This window comes from Syngnathus acus, chromosome 3 (genome assembly GCF_901709675.1).
Source record: "Syngnathus acus chromosome 3, fSynAcu1.2, whole genome shotgun sequence".
In the NCBI taxonomy this organism is placed as follows: domain Eukaryota; kingdom Metazoa; phylum Chordata; class Actinopteri; order Syngnathiformes; family Syngnathidae; genus Syngnathus; species Syngnathus acus.
In genome coordinates, this window is record NC_051089.1 from 958,637 (window position 1) to 977,933 (window position 19,297).

A 19,297-nucleotide genomic window follows, 5' to 3' on the forward strand; every position below is an offset into this window, starting at 1 on the left:
TGTCATAAAAATGTGTTATGAGGCTGCATGTTAAAAAAAAAAGACAGTTACTTACAACTGACAGCTGACTTGCTCTCTCTTGCTCCCTCCCTCCCTCGCTCTCACTCACTCACTCACTCTCCAATCATATTTAGCAAAGCCATGCATGAACATGTTTGGATAGCCATTTCACGATCATGTCGGCATTTTTGTCGCACACATTCTTGTGTAAAAATTCAATGGAGTTCTCTGGAATCTCTTAATGCGATACTGCCCCCACACGGCAAATGTATTCTATTGCAAGCCGGATGCCCATTACGATTTTTTTGAAATGCGTTTAAATACAAAAGCACTGCATTTGTCTCCGTAGGACAGTCGTTGTGATCGTTTTTATTCAAGCAACAGCTTGATTAAAACCAAATTCCGAATTGTTGAAAACAAGTTCTCCCATCGCAGGCGAGCTCTGAGGCGAGTTCTGACAGGACGCTGACATTTTCAATGACGTCACTACGCATTTACGTCGAGATGGCGCATGTGGCCTAGCTCTTCCGATTGAACCGTTTCCATGACGTTTGAGCGAATCAGATTTGACCTTTTTATTAAATTGAGGGGAAGAGTAGAGAACGCCCCCCCCCCCTCCTCTACATTAAGCAAGAATTACTGGACGTCAACAAAACAGGCAGACATTATTTTAAAAAGAGCAAGAATAGGATTTATTCGTCATGGAGGGTCTCTGACGGCTTAGCTGCTGGAGCTTGGCGTTTTACTGCTGGCCGTCGAGGGTCCTGACTTTCTCCAAGACAGGACGAACCACAAGAAGATGAAGAAACCTGCCGGGAGGAGGACCAGACGTGAAGAGCCGACGGAGGCCCAGCGAGGAGGACGCCGTCAATGTTTGCTTGCTCACCTTGCAGCGAGTTGAGGATGCAGAAGAGGTATTGGCCCACCGTGCTCAGGTGGCCAAAGGAGAAGAAGACCAGGCCCCAGGTGATGCCCAGCAAAGTGCTGACTCCCAGCAGCGTGCTGATGTTCTGCTTGGCTCGCCCCCGCTCGCCCTGCCCGAACTGCGGCCGCAGTGCACAAACACACCATGCGTCTTTTTTGATGATTGAATCGATTCTCGAGAATAACAGTAGTGAAACGTCCTCATGACACAAAATTGATTACAATTTACACGAATTTGTGCGTACCCGTTTCCTGTGCGGGAAGCCAATCAAACGTTGGACGGTCACCAGCAACATGACGAGATTGAAGGCAAACACGACGGCGAACACGCCCAGCGTGCTCGCCATCTTCAGCGCGCTCTCCCGCAGGTAGCATCTGCGCGCACGCCGCACCACCCGACCGTCAGCTCAACGCCGAGTTGCAAATTCCGGTCACTTACATTTGAGTGCTGTTGGGATCGGCGCTGTCCAGGGCCACGCGCCCGTAAGCGCCGGGCTCCGTGAAGACCGCCACGGTCACGATGGCGGCGGGGAGACCTACGGGCCAAGGAAAGGACGGGCAAGTCGAGTCAACTGGAACAGTTGCTTTCATAAAACTGAACTTTGTTCTTGCTTAAAAATGATTTCTGTGAGATGGAGCAGCAAACTAATGACATTGGTTGCTATGACGACTTCTGTTTGATGCATTTTGTTGACTGGCCCAACTTATATTCGGTATGACGTGTTGATAAAAATGTACAACTGCTTTCTTAAAAGTATAAACATGAAATCGTTTGCTTTGGGGGGGGGGGGGCGGATAAGATCCGCATGGACTCACTCCATCCGGCCAGGCCGAGCTTGAGCATGTATCTGCGGATGTAGATGTTGAAGACGCGCACGAGGAGCAGGTAGAGGTGGAAGCTCTCTAGCGCCATCCAGCTGAAGGTGGCCAGCAGGGAGTAGTGCAGCGCCAGGGCCATGTAAAAGCACGTCGAGTCGGACGACAAAGCCGCCGCGCGGCTGGACAGGAAGTGCGCGTTGAGCAGGATCAGCGCCACGGCCAGGTTGGCGTGCACCTTCATCGACACGTCCTCGCGGAGCTTCCTGTCACACGCAAACGTCTCTGTATGAGGCAATCATTTAGGCAAAATAAAATCTATCTAGTCAACTATGAATTTGATATTTTAAAAAATAGTTAAGCAGTGATAGTTTTCATTTGGGTGTTTTTTATTATTAAGGGGGGGGGGGGGGGGGCAGGAAAAGCTATAAACTGCTAGGTAAAGTATCATCAAATGAAATTCTGGGCAGAGAAGAGTCCGTTTTCTGAAAGTTGCAAACTGTTTGAAAAAAAACATTTAGGAGATTCAAGTTGGACTTTTTAAGATAAAAGTGCTACATTTATATAAGATTAGATTTGCATATTTTTGAACGACCTTTCATGTTGCTGAGATGAAGATTTATTTGGGGAAAACAATATACTTTCCAGAGGCACGTTGTGATTCTGCAAGACGAAAGTGATAATCTAAAGTTGCATCTCCTCAACACCAACCCTTTGACGACAAAGAGCAGCAGCGTGATGACCAGGGCGACGAGAGAGAGGCTGCAGCCAATCACAGAGAGGTACGTCAGCACCGCCTCGTCGGTGTCCGAGAGGGGAGCGGACACCTGCGATGGGAAAAACAGCTTTCAGGGCATGTCGATGGAATAGAATGAAGTCAAGGCATTTGAGTTGGTCGGAAGCCAGGGAAAGGTCAGCAGCTCTCAGCGCAACAAGGGATGATGTGTTTTGTCTACTTTGACGGTTCTGAATGTCTGACCAAGAGGATGCCAAAGTAGGTCAGGTGGTCGCAGGAGCAGGTCACGTCACTCTGCCCGGGTTCCCAGATGGTCAAACAGCCGCTGCTGCTGAATGCTGCTTCGACACAAACGGATGGAAACTTGCTCACGTGTCAAAAGGACCATTTCCTCAAGTAGGGTTAGATGCCACACTCAGATATTACATCCTGTCCTTTCATATTCAATAGGCGGTGCTACTCACATTTGCTAGAGAAATTCAAGAAGACGCATCTGGGGCTTTGCGTTTCCTGTTGACCACATTTGCGTCCATTACGCATGTATGTACGCTGTCCATGTGCATTTTCATCCACTGTCGACTTACGTTGACAGTAACCATATTGACGGTGATGTTCACTCGCTCCCGGAGTCCTGAAATGTTTTTTCCGCGCACACTCAAGCCGAGCAGCCTGTTCTGGTAGAGTTCCTCTGAGGTGACGTTCTGCAACGGTGGACAACAAACATTGGTTTGAATTCTTTTGAACGCACCCCTGTTGAAATGCTCGATTTATTTGATGAAACATTTGGACCCAGAACAGTTCATTAGAGTGTGTGCTGCTTTGACTTTGAATGTGATTGGGTAACTGAACATAGCCAGAGTTGTAAGGGGGTGTGCACACTTGTGCAACCACTTGTTTTTACTTCCTCTCTTTTTCCACAGTTCATTAATATTCCAAATCACTTTAATGATAGAAAAAGTTTGGAAGATTTTGATCGCAAAAGAACTGACATTTGAACAGGGGTGTGCAGACTTTTTATATCCTCGTAAAGTATTGAAAAAAATTTCAACGTGGTTGAAGATGAAAGAATGTATCGCTTTTATGTTGTGTTTTAGTTCCCTTTGAGGCTATATTTGTTTTTCAATTGCACTTTTCAAACTGCTACTGCATTTGAAACAATCACCGACATCTCTTCCTCTTGCGAAAGATTTGGTTTTTTTTTCTTATGCTGTGCGTGCGTGCGTGTGTGACCGCAAACCAACTGTGTACTCCTGAGGCACAACCACCAGTGATTTCAAATCTGCTCCGTACGGATGTATCAAAATATATGTATCTAATTTGGAGGTACTGCTGTTAAAAAGAAAGAAAAAAAAGCTGATTCAAGTAGAAGTCCTGATTCCACTCTTGAATTTAAGTCAAAGTACAACTCGAACATTAAATGGACAAATTGCTTACTTGAAATCATTTTCTATAAGGAAAATGGTGATGAAGCCTACAAAACTATTTCCCTTGACTTTGAAATTGTGAAATTGTGTACCCATATGGATCGAGGCCAGGTGACCATGCAGAATAACATGGTGTCGCTCAAGCTGGACAGGACGTCTCCGGGCAGCCGGATGTTGACTCTGCCGTTATTGATGGCCGCGCCCGCTACGGCCTGCAATAAAGACCCCAACCAAGAGCGTTGTCAGTCGAGCCCAGCTCGTTACAAGGCGAATGCTTACATGGTTGTCGCTAGCAGAGATGTGCAGGGCGGCGCGGCGTCTTCCGGGTTTGAGCAGGAGGGCGACCAGCTGACCCACGCTTATGGACGTGGTCTCTTTCACCTCAATCTGCTCCAGCGACTGTTCCAGACGCTCAATTGCTCTTCACACAAAGAACAAAATCATCCGCTTTTGCCATTCCTCGTGCTTTTATGTAAATATTTGGCTAGGGAATTATACAGACCATGATTTTCTATAGTTACTTCTCAAGCCATGACAAGGCAACAGATTAGTAATTGTCCCCCAAAAAAAAGTTATTTCAAAACGGCAACAGGTTTTTTTTGGGGTTTTTTTTTTTTTTAATCGGAGAGCAGACTAAAGGGCAAGAAGAAAATGATTGGAACTGTATACTGAAAACATACTCACTCAAAGTCAATGTTGGGTTTTCTGCCGCCCAGGATTGTGTTGACTTGCGCCATGCAACATTCAGCATCCGCTAAACCTGTTGAAAACGTTTGCTGTGTAACTTGGGAATACAAATGCAACACAGGGTGTGTTGTGTTATGCTTTTTTTTTTTTTCTAAACCACTTCTGCCTTTAAAACTGCATTTGAAACAACTCCTAATGTTTGTCTTATGATCATAATAGTAAACTTAAAAACAAAAACAACGCTAAGTGTCTCGAAACCATGATATGAAACCCTAACCACAAATCCAGAGGCTACAATCTTGGACTGGAAATTTCATCCATGTTTGTTTGTTAACACTTTTGAAACCCTAAGCCTGCCTTAAAACCCCATTTTGGTATACTGATGCTGCAGTTCCTGCTTTTGCAGTTCCTGACTATTGCTAAAAACTCACCTATTTGTAGGTATCTTCTTTTTCAAGGATTCATTCAAGGCACCACATAACATTTGACCCACTCTGAGTATACAGTACAAAGTGTGTTCAAACATGGACCAAAAAAAATCACTTACCTCTTTTGGGGCCAGAAACCTTGCAGCTTTGGTATATGTCTTCATTGTCACAATATGTTTCCAAAGCCTCCTTCTCATCCCGGCCATCACTTGGATTCGGATTGTCCCCTCTAACCGTATCTTTACTGTTCTGAGGATCTCCATCACAACGCGCCAAAAGCGGCAGCAGCCAAACAAGGAGCCACCACTTCATCCTGACAACTGAAGAGCATGAAGACTGCATCATAAAATCAAAGGTGAACATTGAAATCGTCATGTTCCATAGTCCGCAGGCCTCAAATGAGATCTTTCTGACCTCCAAAGCGAATCCTGAGATCCAGACAAGAGGACAATCGCATTAGAAATGGGAAGAAAAAAATAATGCAAATGACGTTGCGGCAACCAAAGAGGAAGTGGCTACAGACAAACAGCAATACCCAAAAACCTCATATGAGCTCACATGCCATCTTTACGTTTTCATGTGATCCCTATTGAGACCTTTTTTTTTCTTTCATGTAACAAATACACTGTATCTTTTAAAAAAAAATGTATAAATATATATATATATATAAACAAAAGTCAACACAAAATAAAAATTAAGAACAATAAAAAAGATAGATACTGTAGCTTTTTTTACACAACACATTTCAAACTACATGTATAAAGAACACACAAGGGAAAAATAAAGTGTGACCGATTTCTTTTGGTCATAAATGCAGAAAGCAAAGATTACATTCAGTAAAGTTAGATGTTGTCCGTTAATAATAATGATTGCATTTAGCTGAAACCTAAGGCCGCTTGTCTAATGTGTACTTTGATTTTCCTAACTAAGAACCCATCCATACGAGAGCACTTGCTGTTACCTAACTCGCGTTTCGTGCCGAGTTACGTTAGGTTGCTGTCATATGACGTCATTTGTAAGCGCCAAGGGTTTAAAAAAAAACCAACAACAACACAACTCCCAAACAACTGTTGGACTTTTTTCTTCCGGACTCCCCACATCCGAAAAGCTTCTCGAACTAGTTAGCGACATGTAGCTAAACACATAGCAAGTGTGTGCGTCAAGTTTTGTGATTATCGTGTGATGAGTGGAAAAAGTGTGAGAAAAAAAAAAGAGAACGAGGGGGAACTTTGTCAAACAAAATAAAAGGAGCGACAACGTCGACTAGTGGACGCTGATTTCATGAAGCCTCGAGAAGTATTGCAGGGCTGTTTGCGTCTCTCTCTCTCTCTCTCTCTCTCTCTCTCTCTCTCTCTCTCTCTCTCTCTCTCTCTCTCTCTCTCTCTCTCTCTCTCTCTCTCTCTCTCTCTCTCTCTCTCTCTCTCTCTCTCTCTCTCTCTCTCTCTCTCTCTCTCTCGTTTGACTTGTTTTTAAACCTTTAGAAAGCTGCAAAGCCCCCTCCCACAAGAGACACCGAACACGTTCAGTTTCAGGAATTTAATTTCAGATCACATATATGGTATGCGTTTACAGCTTGCCACAAAAAGTTGGTTCCCAGGCACTTTTTTTTTTAGCTTCACTGACTGCGGTTCTTCTCACCAGCACACTTGTGTTTCTTAAGCTGATACCTATGGGGGAATTGTTTATCGCACACACTGCAACTAAATGGTTTCTCCCCAGTGTGCTTTTTCATGTGTGATGTCAAAGCTCCTTTTAGAACAAATCGCTTGTCACAAACGGAGCATAAAAACTGCTTCTCCCCTGTGTGTCTTCTCAAGTGATGATTCAATCCTGAACGGTCGCTGAATGTTGAGGTACAGAGTGAGCAGGCATAAGGTTTCTCCCCGGTGTGCGTTCTCATGTGTGTTCGCAATTGTCCCTTCACAGAGAATCGTTTGCCACAAACTGAACATGCAAAAGGTTTCTCTCCAGTGTGGGTTCTTGTGTGCAATTTCAAATGATCCTTGGTAGACAATCCTTTCCCACAGATTGAGCAGGGAAAGGGTTTTTCTCCAGTGTGTGTTCTCATGTGATTTGTTAAACTAATTTTCTGTGTGAATCCAAGACCACATTCTGCACATTTAAAAGGTTTTTCCCCCGTGTGTATTCTCGTGTGTATTCTCAAATCTCCCTTTCTAGGAAATCTTTTGTCGCAAACCGAACAGGCAAAAGGTTTATGTCCATTGTGAGTACTCATGTGATCTGTTAAACTTATCTTTTGAGTGAATGAAAGACCACACACTGAGCAGGCAAAATGTCTCTCCCTGGTGTGTGTTTTCATGTGATGAACCAAGGCTGAATGGTCACCAAATCGTGCAGTGCAGACTGAGCATGCAAAAGGTTTCTCACCAGTGTGTGTTCTTGTGTGCCTAATTAAGCTTCCCTTGACAGAGAATCTTTTATCACAAACTGAACAGGTAAAAGGCTTCTCCCCTGTATGGGTTCTCATGTGGGTTATTAAGTGAATCTTTTGATTCACTCTCAAACCACAAACTGTGCAGGCAAAACTTTTCTCCCCAGTGTGTGTTCTTGTGTGCGTTCTTACCTGTCCCTTAGTTGAGAATCGTTTATCACAAACTGAACAGGAAAAAGGTTTCTCCCCAGTGTGGGTTCTGTTGTGCGTAATTAAATGTCCCTTGATGGAGAATCTTTTACCGCAAATTGAGCAGAGAAAAGGTTTTTCTCCCGTGTGTATTCTTGTGTGTCTTGTTAACGAAGACTTGTTGCAAAAGGTTTTGTCACACTGAGAACATTTCACATGTTTTTTGCCAGTGTTTTTGTCACCTTCGGAGTGTTCATCATCATCATCGTCGTCATCGGTCTCAGCAGAGGGTGACGTTGTAGCGTCACTGTCTGATAGTGGAGCCGAGACGTCGTGTGCTTGTGAGCCTTCGCGACACTCTCCATCACCTTCGCCATCTTCATCATTTTCAATCGTTATGACAGTCAACGGAGAGTTTGTGATGTCCGTCTCCTGCACCTTGTCGTGCTCCTGCTGCTTAGGATGGGCTTCACTATTGTCTGCAAGGACACAAGAAGACAAAACACGGTTTGGTAAAGTCCAGCTTTGCTCAATTCTCATGCCACGTGTAGGAAAATGTATAATTACACGGTTTGGGAATCACGGTGGCGCTGTTTAACATTAAAAATGAAGGCGAAGACTTATTTGCCAGAAATTGAAATGATTTGTTCAACACTTTGGTTGAAGCCGGACCTCGGAACCAGGCCTCTCAGTTCAGCAGGTCTTCAGTTCGGGGTCTGTGTGCCCTTTGTTGCATCATGTTGTCTTTGTTGCTTTGACAATACAAGGAGGAAAACCGAATCTTTCAAAGGTAGAATATGGAGCAAGACGTGAGGATTTAATTGAATGTTCCCAATCTACACTTGTTACTTAACAAGTGAGAAGTGAACAAACCTGCTCTGTTGTGAAACACCTCGTCTTGATGCAACTTGAAAATAGCGTCGAGTAGTAGACGTAGTCCCCCGTGGTCCTCTTTTGGTGGTCCGCAAATGTTCGCCTTATACTCCTCTTTCACGCTTTTTGCGCACATTTTCATACGATACTCACAACAATTCACACTCACGCTTGATCTCTGGTCAGCGATGCCAACAAGCGCGTCTCTTTGTTAGCGGCTCCTTGGCTAGGCTAAGCTATACAAAGCTAAGCTAAACTCGCGTGAAAAAACTTCCAGATGAGCCAAGACGAATTTATCCGGAGACGAGTTGGTAAGAAAAGTTTGCTGCAGTCGGTAATGATGAAGTTGCAGTGTTGCAGCTTTAATAAATTCAGTACGGATTCTGGAACTATAGTTTCTCAAGCACGCTTCGAAGGTCTGTCTGAGTGACGTCAGACGTTCAACGCTTCTGCTTCTTCTTCGTCTTTTATTCGGCAGTTGTCCAGCAACTTTTGCTGCATCAGCACCATCTTCTGAACTGGAGAATCGACGCTTAGCTCGGTGACGGGTGGCTCGATCCCAATGTCCTTCACTTTGGTGGGCCCCTGAAGTCGGATTTGTGTGTGCCACGTTTAGTACAGGGATATTTAATAGCACACGCTAGAACGCATACTGGGGAGAAACAGTACACGTGCACGGTGTTTGGACTCACTCAAAAGATCAGTTTGAAGAATCACACCGGAGAAAACTCTTTTACTTGCTCGGTTTTTAAAAAGGGACTCTCAACAAAGGCAAATCTAAGTACACGCACCGGAGAGAAACCTTTTCCCTGTGAATTTTGTGATAAGAGATTCTCTGCAAAGGCAGATTCAACAATACACATGAGAATACCTACAGGTAAAAAAAAAAAACTTTTTCCTGTTCTTTGTGCACGTCATCTTTCAATGCTCGTTCAGGACTGAGTAAACACATGGGGCGAAAAAGTATTCATGCTCAGTTTGTAGCAAAAGCTTCAGTAAAAGTGGTGCTTTGAAAACACACACAAAAACAGCACACTTTCAGTTTCTGGAATAAAAATATATTCTCCATGCCATCAGATGAGTGAGACGAGCTACGGTCAATGAAGTCATTTGTAAGCTGTTGAGGGTCAATCCATGTGATCCCGAATTAAACTACGAATCTCCAAACAGTGTTTTCCTATCTAGTACTTGTGAATATCTGGAATGTTCTTTGAGACTTCTCAAAATTGAACACACATTTATCTCAGGAAGGCTCGCAGAGAAGAGAGAACGGATCAATCCTGACTCTTTAAAAACCCACCAATGAGAACAGGACATTGACGCGCGTCATCCAATGGGAAAGCCATTACGTCTGTAGTGGGCGGAGCAAGGCATAGAGCGTCATCAAAAGAACATCGCTGAGCTAAAACAAATAAGGCTCGACTCGCGCTTCGTTGAATAAGTCTTTCGCAATTTGTACAAACGTAATAAATTCCTGACGCTGGTCGTTCGTTACTACTTTACTGGAGGACAAAAAAGCACTCATTAAGCTTTCGAATCGTCCACGTCGATGCTTCTCCGGCTAACTTAGCTTATTATAGCACGCTAGTCGCTAGCACATTGCTAAAGAGCCAAGTGTGTGATGGTCGAGTGAAGATGTGGGCAATAAGTGTGAAAGAAGAATATGACGAGGGACTTTGTGGAACAAAGAAGGATAAAGAGCCACAACGTCAACTGCTGGAGGCTGTTTTCCAGAAGCCTCAAGGTGAACATGGAGCAGGTTGGTTCACTTGTGACAAGTGCTTCCTTGTTATTACGAGCAGAAAAAGGGTCACTTCAAACGTGTCCACAAAGATTGTTTTTCCGTGGCGGCACGCACTTCTGAACACGTCAACATTTTTGCCGGTACCAAAGCGTGTCTTTTTTTCTTGTGTTCTTCAGATACCAGTGAAGAAAATCTTCAACCTGTGCTGCAGCAGCAGCAGCCTGAGACACCTCGATATAAAGAGGAAGAGGAGCAAGAACCCGGTCACATCAAAGAGGAAGAGCTCGACGATGATATTAGCAGGTTTCCGTTGACTGTCATTGTAAAGAGTGAAGATGAGGAGGACGAATCCCACTGTGGAGTATCCCAGGCTGAGAGCCTCTTAGCACCGCTATCGGATAGTGACGACATCATGTCCCACTCTTCTGTTGCTGATATTGATGAAAATGCTGAAGGTGACGTGACATGTCACACCAAAGACAAACGCTTGAAATGTTCTCAGTGCGACAAAACGTTTGCCAAAGAGTATTTGTTAAAAGTACACACCAGAACACACACTGGTGAGAAACCTTTTACCTGCTCAGTTTGCGGTAAAAGATTCACTCAAAAGGGACAGTTAATAGGACACGCAAGAACACACACTGGGGAGAAACCTTTTGCCTGCTCAGTTTGTGGTAAAACTTTCTCTGAAAAGGGACATGTAAGAGTACACACAAGAACACACACAGGAGATAAACCTTTCCCCTGCTCTGTTTGTGGGAAGAAATTTGCTGAAAAGGGAAGTTTGATCAGGCACACAAGAACACACACAGGAGAAAAGCCTTTTGCGTGCTCAATTTGTAATGAAAGATTCTGTGTAAAGGTAGGTTTAACAAATCACCTAAGAAACCACACCGGCGAGAAACCTTTTGTCTGCTCAGTTTGCGGTAAAGGATTCAGTCAAAAGGGACATTTAATGACACATGCAAGGACACACACCGGGGAGAAATTTTTTGCCTGCTCAGTCTGCGGTCTCCGAGTAACTCAAAAGATTCATTTAACAACTCACATGCGAATTCACACAGGAGAGAAACCCTTCTCTTGCTTAGTTTGTGATAAAAGATTCACAGAAAAGGGAAGCTTGATTAGGCACACAAGAACACACACTGGAGAGAAACCTTTTGCCTGCGAAATTTGCGGTCAAAGATTTTCTGACAAGGGACATTTAAGAACACACACGAGAACACACACTGGGGAAAAACCTTTTGCCTGTTCAGTTTGCGGTAAAGGATTTGCTGAGAAGAGAAACTTAAAAACACACTCGAGGACACACACCGGTGAGAAACCTTTTGTGTGCTCAGTCTGCACATTAACTTTCATTGATCGTTCTGGCTTGAATAAACACATGAGAACACACACTGGTGAGAAACCATTTGGTTGCAGTGTGTGTGATGAACGCTTCAGTTTTAATTATCAGCTGAACAAACACAAGTGTGCTAGTAAGAAGAGCAACAAATGACATTCCAGATCGGGCGTCGGGAATCTATGGCTCGCGAGCCAGATATGGCTCTTTTGGGTGACGTTATTAAAAAGAATACGTTAGTACACTCCAAAACTCGTTGGTCTTAATTAAAATACATGCATTTAATTGTATCTAGTCTACCGTTCAGCCTGTTGTTGCCTATTCTATTTTTATTTGAAATTGCCTTTCAAGATGACATGTCTGTTTGTGGTGTTGGAGTTTATCAGATACATTTCCCCCAAAAACGCGACCAACTTATATGTATGTCTTTTTCTTCTTTATGATGCATTTTATAGCCGGTGCGACTTATAGTCTGGAAAATACGGTATTGTTGATAAAATATCTGACTAGTCTTATCAATGTGTTATTTACCATGATTAGTTAAGATCATTTGGCACCACTGGGGATTTTGAAACATCTAATTGAGCTGCCATGAAATTAGAGGAAAAAAAGAGACAGCACATGTGGCAAAGCAAGTTCAAATGCTAATGGCGGGTGTAAAATGCCACGGAGAAAAAAAATTAACGATGTAATATGGCTTTTTTTCCCTAACAAATTTCATTGACCTTTGACCGGATAGATAGATAGATAGATAGATAGATAGATAGATAGATAGATAGATAGATAGATAGATAGATAGATAGATAGATAGATAGATAGATAGATAGATAGATAGATAGATAGATAGATATGCGCCTCGTGCTGTGTTACCTTGAAGTCCATTCCAGGTTGCAGGGGGGATAGGGGACAAGGCGCCACTGGTTTTGCTGCTGCTGGTCCTGGTCGCTGTCCAGTTGGGAGCTCAGCGTGACGGTTTCAGTCTCGGCATCCAGCTTGAGCTGCAGGATGGATTGGACGTGCAATGAGGCTGGGCGAGGCGAGACAGCGCACCAAAGTCGTCTTCAGCCACTCTTGCTCCACTCGGGAACCCACGGACACCAGCTGGGCGCCAAAGGTCCCGCAGGCAGGCGTGCTGAGCGTCGGCCCACGTCTTCTTGTCCTCCAAAAGTTTGTAGCAAAAGCCAGCAAACTCCTCCCACTCAGGTCCCAAGCATCAGTGGCCTAGTGGTAGAGTGTCCGCCCTGAGACTGGAAGGTTGTGGGTTCAAACCCCGGCCGGGTCATACCAAAGACTATAAAAATGGGACCCATTGCCTCCCTGCTTGGCACTCAGCATTAAGGGTTGGAATTGGGGGGTTAGATCACCAACTGATTCCCGAGCGCGGCACCGCTGCTGCTCACTGCTGCCCTCTCCCCCAGGGGATGGATTAAAATCACACGGGGATGGGTTAAATGCAGAGGACAAATTTCACCACACCCAGGTGTGTGTGTGACGATCATTGGGACTTAATCTTAATCTTAATCTCATCTCTGCCAATGAGACGCCGCGTGGCGTCACGCACAAGTTTGACGCCACGGCGCTCGGGTAACTCACCTCCGTCTGCAAACGTGACCGCCAAAGGCCCCTCTTATTTTGAATACAGCAATGGCAATTTGGTTGAGTTATAATAAATCAACCCTCAGGTTGCTTTCCAAGGCTGGAAGTCCCTCGTTTGGATGGGGGTCGAGTGGAGATGGCCTGGTCGATTGCACTGACCCAGCTTAGGAGTTACGTAGTTTATGATACAGTTGGGGAAGTACCGCAACCTGCCGCTACAATAATAATACAATATTAATGTTGTTAAAGGATGTAAATGACATTAAATATGCGTAACATTAACGCAATACCGTTGACGGGAACTAGCTTTCTTTCGCTTTTCTATCTGGAAGACAAGGCAGTTCTGCTTCTTGCAGGTGTGGAGGTGTCGTTACAAGTTGACGGCCAATAACCAAAAAAGAACTCAAATGACTTGACCAAAGACATCAAGGAAAAATGATTGTTTTATTCCAGATGCCACTTTTAGAGTGGCCGTTTTATAGTTTCTAAAGCTTCATTTAGTGGCGCTCTTCTGGCCAGCACACTTGTGTCTCTTCACCTGGTCCTTACGAGAGAATCTTTTCTCACACGCGCTGCAACCGAACGGCTTCTCGCCAGTGTGTATTCTCGTGTGTGATGTCAAGTGCACTCTTTGAGTGAATCTTTTACCACACACCGAGCAGCTAAAGTGCTTCTCTCCACTGTGTGTTCTCTTGTGTTCAATCAATCCGGATCGATCGCTAAAAGTCAAGTTGCACACTGAGCAGACGACGGGGTTCTCTCCATTATGCATTCTTGTGTGTCTTACTAAACTTGTCTTTGCAGAGAAGTTTTTCCCACAAACTAAACAGGAAAAAGGTTTCTCTCCAGAGTGCGTTCTCATGTGTTTGACCAATTTGGAACGTTCACTGAAACTGAAAGTGCAGATTGAGCAGGTGAACGGTTTTTCACCAGTGTGTATACTTGTGTGTGTTCTTAAATGACCCTTTATAGAGAATCTCTTACCACAAACTAAGCAGGCAAAGGGCCTCTCTCCTGTATGTGTTCTGGTGTGTCGTCTTAAATGACCCTTGATCGAGAAGCTTTTGCTGCATACTGAGCAGGTAAAAGGTTTCTCCCCAGTGTGTATTCTCATGTGAGTTGTTAAACCGCTCTTTTGAGTAACTCGAAGACCACAGACTGAGCAGGAAAAAGGTTTTTCCCCATTGTGTATTCTTGTGTGTACGTTCAAATTTCCCTTATTGGCAAATCTTTTACCGCAATCTGAACAGGTGAATTGTTTCTCTCCTTTATGACTTTTAAGGTGAACTTTTAAATTCCACTTTGAACTAAATGTTTTTCCACACTGTGTGCATTTCAGGTGTATCTTGTCCGCACGACATGTCCTATCACTTTGGGAGTGATGATGATCATCATCAGTGTCAGGAGAGTGTGACGTCATGTCGTCATTTTCTGAAAGTGGAGCTAGGAGGCTATCTGATTGTGAGCTTCCACAGTGGTCTCCACTTTCCTCTTCATCATCATCTTCACTCTTGATAATGACAGTCAGTGGAAACTTGGTGATATCAGCCTCCTCCTCTTCCTCTTTAAAATAAGGGGACTCTGACTCCTGCACCGCAAGATGAAGGTATTCTTCATTGTCATCTACAGGACACAAGAAAACATCCATAAGGTTTGGTCAAATCAAGCTTAGCTCTGTCCAAACTATTTCAGTAACTTTGTATTGGCACAATGTTGATCATGTACAATCGTGAAGTTCAAGCAATGCGGTTCTTACAAAAATCAGCAACTGTCAAGATGACAACTTCATTTTTACGTCATGTGTTTTAGAGCGCCCCAAATTTGAGATGACCTTTTAGTCATCCTTGTTAGGATAAACTGTACAGAAAGTAAATGAATAAATATCGAATATCTATTTATTGAATGAGTGTCAGTCTCTCGTGACGTTATTCAGTGCCCCAAATGTTCGACGTCCTAAACGAGGCTTTAATTGTGAAGTAAAACCAGTTTAAACATATAAAGTGGTAAGTGAACAAACCCGGTCCGTGTAACTCAATTTGAGGCTTCTTGTAAGCATCCTCCAGTAGATGACGTTGTCGCTTGATCTCCTCTTTTGCTCCATAAAGTTCCACCTTGTACTCGTCTTTCGCACCTTTTGCACACATAGTCGCGCGATATTGACACACTTTACATTTGATCGCTGCTTAGCGACAAACGCGTCTCTTTGTTAGCGGCTAACAAGCTAAGCTAAAATAGCTTTAGCCTGCAGCGAGACTAGTTACCCAGAACTCATAAATGACCTTTAAGTCTAGTCAAGTAGTGATGCGTCGAAATGTGTCGAGTCCTTCCTACTGTATTATCGAAATATTCCTTAATAAAGTGTAGTGCGGGGGAACAGTCTGCAAAGGTTTCAGCGGAAAAAAATCTCAATATCCAGGAAGTAATCCAAGCTCGTATCAAGGCCTGATTGGTTGTGGGTTTATGACGTCAAAGAATCGTCACAGGAAAATAGATGGAAGTTTTTGTGATTGCAGATTTTTATTTTTTTTCCTGCTTTTCCCTGTACGTCACCTAAATTATGATACAATTAGTATAATTTTAAGTGACTTCTTGGAACGCAATGTGTCGTGCATATGAAGCCGGAGCATCACCGAATCATCCTACTGAAAATAGCCCCTAATTGAAGTCGTCCAGCCCCCAGGACCAGAGAGACAAAATTTGACGGACTCAAAAAGAAAGTTCCTTCTCGTAATCTTCTTTTACCCGTTTTGTCCTCATATTTCCGCAAAATTCGCAATACTTAACGCTCACACTTGATCACTGCTTATCGCCAGCATACACGTGTTTTTGCTTGCAGCTAGCACGCTGTGATGAACTAAACATTGCTCGCGATGCTTCTATGTGCACTGAAAACCTAACAGTTATTTAATCACGTTTTAATAGAGGAGCGTGCCGTGTCGGTAGCTTTGAGCAGTAATTCGGGGGGACTCGTTTAAAGAAGTGCGTGTGGCTCAAGAAACGCGGAAGTAGATCAGCAGCGGAAGCGGTACGGCAAGTCCGCTTGGTCAAACTATGCACTCTTGCCGTATCAGATCATTTTACAGAACACGTAAAACGAGGCAAAATGATCTTGATCTTGAGCAACAGCTACCAGTTTCTATTAGTGATAACAAAGGAGGCTCTAGACTTTAGTGTCCCTTTTAATTGCGTTCACGCACAAAACTTCGCGAGCTCATCACGGCGTCAAATTGCCATATGCAGATTGGCACATTACATTACATTTTCCTCCCATAATTTGTGGAGCAGCTGGACATCACCATGTTTACATTGATAGCTGTTACTACAAAATCTGAAGTAGGTGATGGACCACTGTGGAGCAGCACAATTAGACGTATCACAACCACACAGTTCTCTTGCTCGCTGACAGCCACGTGATTTGTCCAAGTAGAGTTGCCGTACTACATTGGGTTGAGCCATACTTCCGCATATGGTTTGCTACGATACCACATTCATGTCACTAAAACATTTGTACTGAATTAGTACTGATCGTACTGCAGCCTCGACAGATGACGTTCATCGATAGTTGAAACGTCATCAATCAAATATTTGTGTCCGAGCAAGGGCGGTTGTCTGTTCGTTAAAGATTCTAGACCAAGCTTAATAAATTTAGCTAAGATGCTAGAGAGAAGCCTTTGTTAGCGTCACGTCGCTCAGGAGAACGCGATGTGATTGTCGTGAGAAAATGTGTGCAAAAAGTGTGAAAGAAGAGTGCGAGGAAGACCTTAATCGGTCAAAAGAGAACGATGGACAAAGATTGGACACTGTTTTCAACCAGCCGAAATTACACAGAGCAGGTTTGTGCACGTACTCTCACTTGTTAGGTAACCATTTTTGCATAGGATTCCAGCTCTCTCTCTACGTAGTTTGAAGATGATATGACAAATTCTTTAGGAAGATTTGGAAAGAAAATGACCTATATAAAATGCCCAAAAAGAAAAATTGTAAATTCCAACTGTGAGACTTCATGTAAATTTCCATGTAGGTTTGGTGTAATCGTTAAAAAGAAATAGTCCAAATTGCTTGGTACATTGGCTCATGAATTTAACTGGCTCCACGACCAGGTTTACAACTGAAATTACTCGAATATCACTTAAATGAATTAAACTGTCAAGATTCTCCGAGTGTCACACAAAACATAAAAGTCACTGACTTCATAATCATCATTTTTACAGAACTGCTAACTACTGCAACACCTGATTCCCCCCTCCAATGATCAATAAAGCGTATCATAAACATGGTTAATGATTATTGAACATTTGTTTCTATGTGACGGGCAAAGGTCGAACCATGTCTGTTTGTTTGCAGACGTCAGTAATTATCATCATCCAAAGCAGCAAATCCAAGAGGAGGAGCCAAATTTGTCACACTTCATAAAGGAAGGATTGCCAGAAGTCCGTCACATGAAAGAAGAACAGGATGATGTCACCAAGTCTCCATTGACTGGTGTTATTGTGAAGAAGAGTGAAGAAGGCGATGGAAACAACTCAAAATTAAAAAGCCTCTTTGCTTCATTCGCAGAAGGTAACGACGTAACGTCACACTCGTACGGTGATAATGAAGAGGAACTCTCTAAAGATGAAAAGACACATCACGCTGACAAGAAATTCATCAAATGTTCTCATTGTGGCAAAATGTTTTCCAACAAGTTCTCATTGACTAGACACACAAAAATACACACTGGAGAGAAACCTTTTGTCTGCTCAATTTGCGGTGAAAGGTTCTCTTTAAAAGCAGGTTTAACTACGCACACGAGAAGCAGACACAATGGAGAAAAAACCTTTGCCTGCTTAGTTTGTGGTAAAAGATTCTTTTTAAAGACCGGTTTGAAGAGGCACACACGAACACACACTGGAGAAAAACCTTTTGCTTGCTCAGTTTGTGGTAAGAGATTTTCTTTAAAGGCAAACTTAACAACTCACACACGAAGCAGACACAATGGAGAAAAACCTTTTGCCTGTGTAGTTTGTGATAAAAGATTCTTTTTAAAGACAGGTTTAGCAACACACATAAGAACCCACACGGGGGAGAAACCTTTTGTATGCTCAGTTTGTGGTAAAAGATTCAGTCAGAATGGGGACTTAAACGTACACACAAGAACACATTCAGGAGAAAAACCTTTCACCTGCTCAGTTTGCGGCAAACGTTTCTCTTTGAAGACAAATTTGACAACACACACAAGAAGACACAATGGAGAAATGCCTTTGGCCTGCTCAGTTTGCGGCAAAAGATATATTGACAGAGGAGAACTGTTAATACACACAAGAACACACACAAGAGAAAAATCTTTTGCTTGCTCAGTTTGTGGTAAAAGATTCTGTAAAAAGGCAAGTTTAACAATGCATACAAGAACGCACACCGGCGAGAAACCTTGCACCTGCACACTTTGTGGCTCAAGTTTCAGTGCGTGTTCAAATTTGACCCAACACATGAAAACGCACACAAGGGAGAAACCTTATCCCTGCTTAGTTTGCGATAGAAGATTCTCTCGAAGGTCAACTTTAAGAATGCACACAAGAACGCATGCCGAAGAAACAGACAAGAAGGTCATTGGAGCTGCAGAAAAAACGGAGCCTGCTTTGGAATCACTGACTCGTTCTCCCCCACCATTCCAACACAGCAGATGCTCAGTCGACAAATAACGACGGACAATAATGAAGACTAATTTGGTTTATGCACTACTTTTTAAAAAGAAAAAATGTAAATAGCCTTGGGTAGGAGACATGGGAGGATCAGTTGTGTGACATTTGTGCTGCAAAATCAATGTCAGGGATAAAGGACGAGGATATAGCAGGCATGGGCGATTTTCCACATAAAAGTGTTTACTCCTGCCTTCTGTTTTTTTTTTTTTTGCCTCCAGCTAACACCATGACGTCACAGTGACGAAGGCCATGAAACGCTCTAGTAGCCCTTAGGGTGGCTCCACAGAAAATGTACACAGTGACGTTGAAATAAATACTCATTTTCAAATATAAGAAAAGTGTTCTCCTGGTTTTTCAAACGCTACAATCTGTACTATTGCAATAATACATTTGAACTTCTTATATTTGATTTGGGTGTCACCAAACTTTGAAATTAAGAGCTAATACTTGGGTACTACAGGTGAAGCT

General features: G+C 43.3%; 5 protein-coding genes across 7 annotated transcripts; 2 read left to right on the forward strand and 3 right to left on the reverse strand.

Annotated features, from left to right (window-relative positions):
* Positions 1 to 667: 667 nt before the first annotated feature.
* Positions 668 to 5,585, reverse strand: LOC119120251 (adhesion G-protein coupled receptor G5-like). Of its 3 annotated transcripts, XM_037246994.1 has the most exons (14): positions 5,430 to 5,585; positions 5,135 to 5,351; positions 4,585 to 4,684; positions 4,180 to 4,321; positions 3,993 to 4,112; positions 3,061 to 3,177; positions 2,941 to 2,986; positions 2,720 to 2,814; positions 2,452 to 2,567; positions 1,741 to 2,006; positions 1,364 to 1,460; positions 1,170 to 1,299; positions 887 to 1,043; positions 668 to 809 (listed from the first exon to the last, which is right to left on the reverse strand). In XM_037246994.1, the coding sequence occupies exons 2-14, from the start codon at positions 5,325 to 5,327 to the stop codon at positions 721 to 723; spliced, it is 1,668 nt and encodes a 555-aa protein (XP_037102889.1). In that variant the 5' UTR covers positions 5,328 to 5,351; positions 5,430 to 5,585; the 3' UTR covers positions 668 to 720. The 3 variants fall into 3 exon arrangements, with proteins under 3 accessions (XP_037102889.1, XP_037102887.1, XP_037102888.1); XM_037246992.1 differs by having other exon boundaries at positions 5,135 to 5,584; XM_037246993.1 differs by having other exon boundaries at positions 4,585 to 4,660; positions 5,135 to 5,581.
* A 951-nt stretch (positions 5,586 to 6,536) lies between these two features.
* LOC119120254 (gastrula zinc finger protein XlCGF57.1-like) lies at positions 6,537 to 8,921 on the reverse strand. Its single transcript, XM_037247002.1, has 2 exons — positions 8,470 to 8,921; positions 6,537 to 8,075 (listed from the first exon to the last, which is right to left on the reverse strand). Exons 1-2 carry the CDS (start codon positions 8,609 to 8,611, stop codon positions 6,631 to 6,633), a joined length of 1,587 nt encoding a protein of 528 aa, XP_037102897.1. The 5' UTR covers positions 8,612 to 8,921; the 3' UTR covers positions 6,537 to 6,630.
* Positions 8,922 to 9,820: 899 nt separating this feature from the next.
* Positions 9,821 to 11,802, forward strand: LOC119120258 (gastrula zinc finger protein XlCGF57.1-like). The gene is made up of 2 exons (XM_037247005.1): positions 9,821 to 10,228; positions 10,390 to 11,802. Exons 1-2 carry the CDS (start codon positions 10,105 to 10,107, stop codon positions 11,709 to 11,711), a joined length of 1,446 nt encoding a protein of 481 aa, XP_037102900.1. The 5' UTR covers positions 9,821 to 10,104; the 3' UTR covers positions 11,712 to 11,802.
* A 1,774-nt stretch (positions 11,803 to 13,576) lies between these two features.
* Positions 13,577 to 15,590, reverse strand: LOC119120268 (gastrula zinc finger protein XlCGF52.1-like). The gene is made up of 2 exons (XM_037247024.1): positions 15,169 to 15,590; positions 13,577 to 14,774 (listed from the first exon to the last, which is right to left on the reverse strand). Exons 1-2 carry the CDS (start codon positions 15,293 to 15,295, stop codon positions 13,645 to 13,647), a joined length of 1,257 nt encoding a protein of 418 aa, XP_037102919.1. The 5' UTR covers positions 15,296 to 15,590; the 3' UTR covers positions 13,577 to 13,644.
* Positions 15,591 to 16,600: 1,010 nt separating this feature from the next.
* LOC119120257 (zinc finger protein OZF-like) lies at positions 16,601 to 19,160 on the forward strand. Its single transcript, XM_037247004.1, has 2 exons — positions 16,601 to 16,984; positions 17,496 to 19,160. The coding sequence occupies exons 1-2, from the start codon at positions 16,873 to 16,875 to the stop codon at positions 18,827 to 18,829; spliced, it is 1,446 nt and encodes a 481-aa protein (XP_037102899.1). The 5' UTR covers positions 16,601 to 16,872; the 3' UTR covers positions 18,830 to 19,160.
* Positions 19,161 to 19,297: the final 137 nt, after the last annotated feature.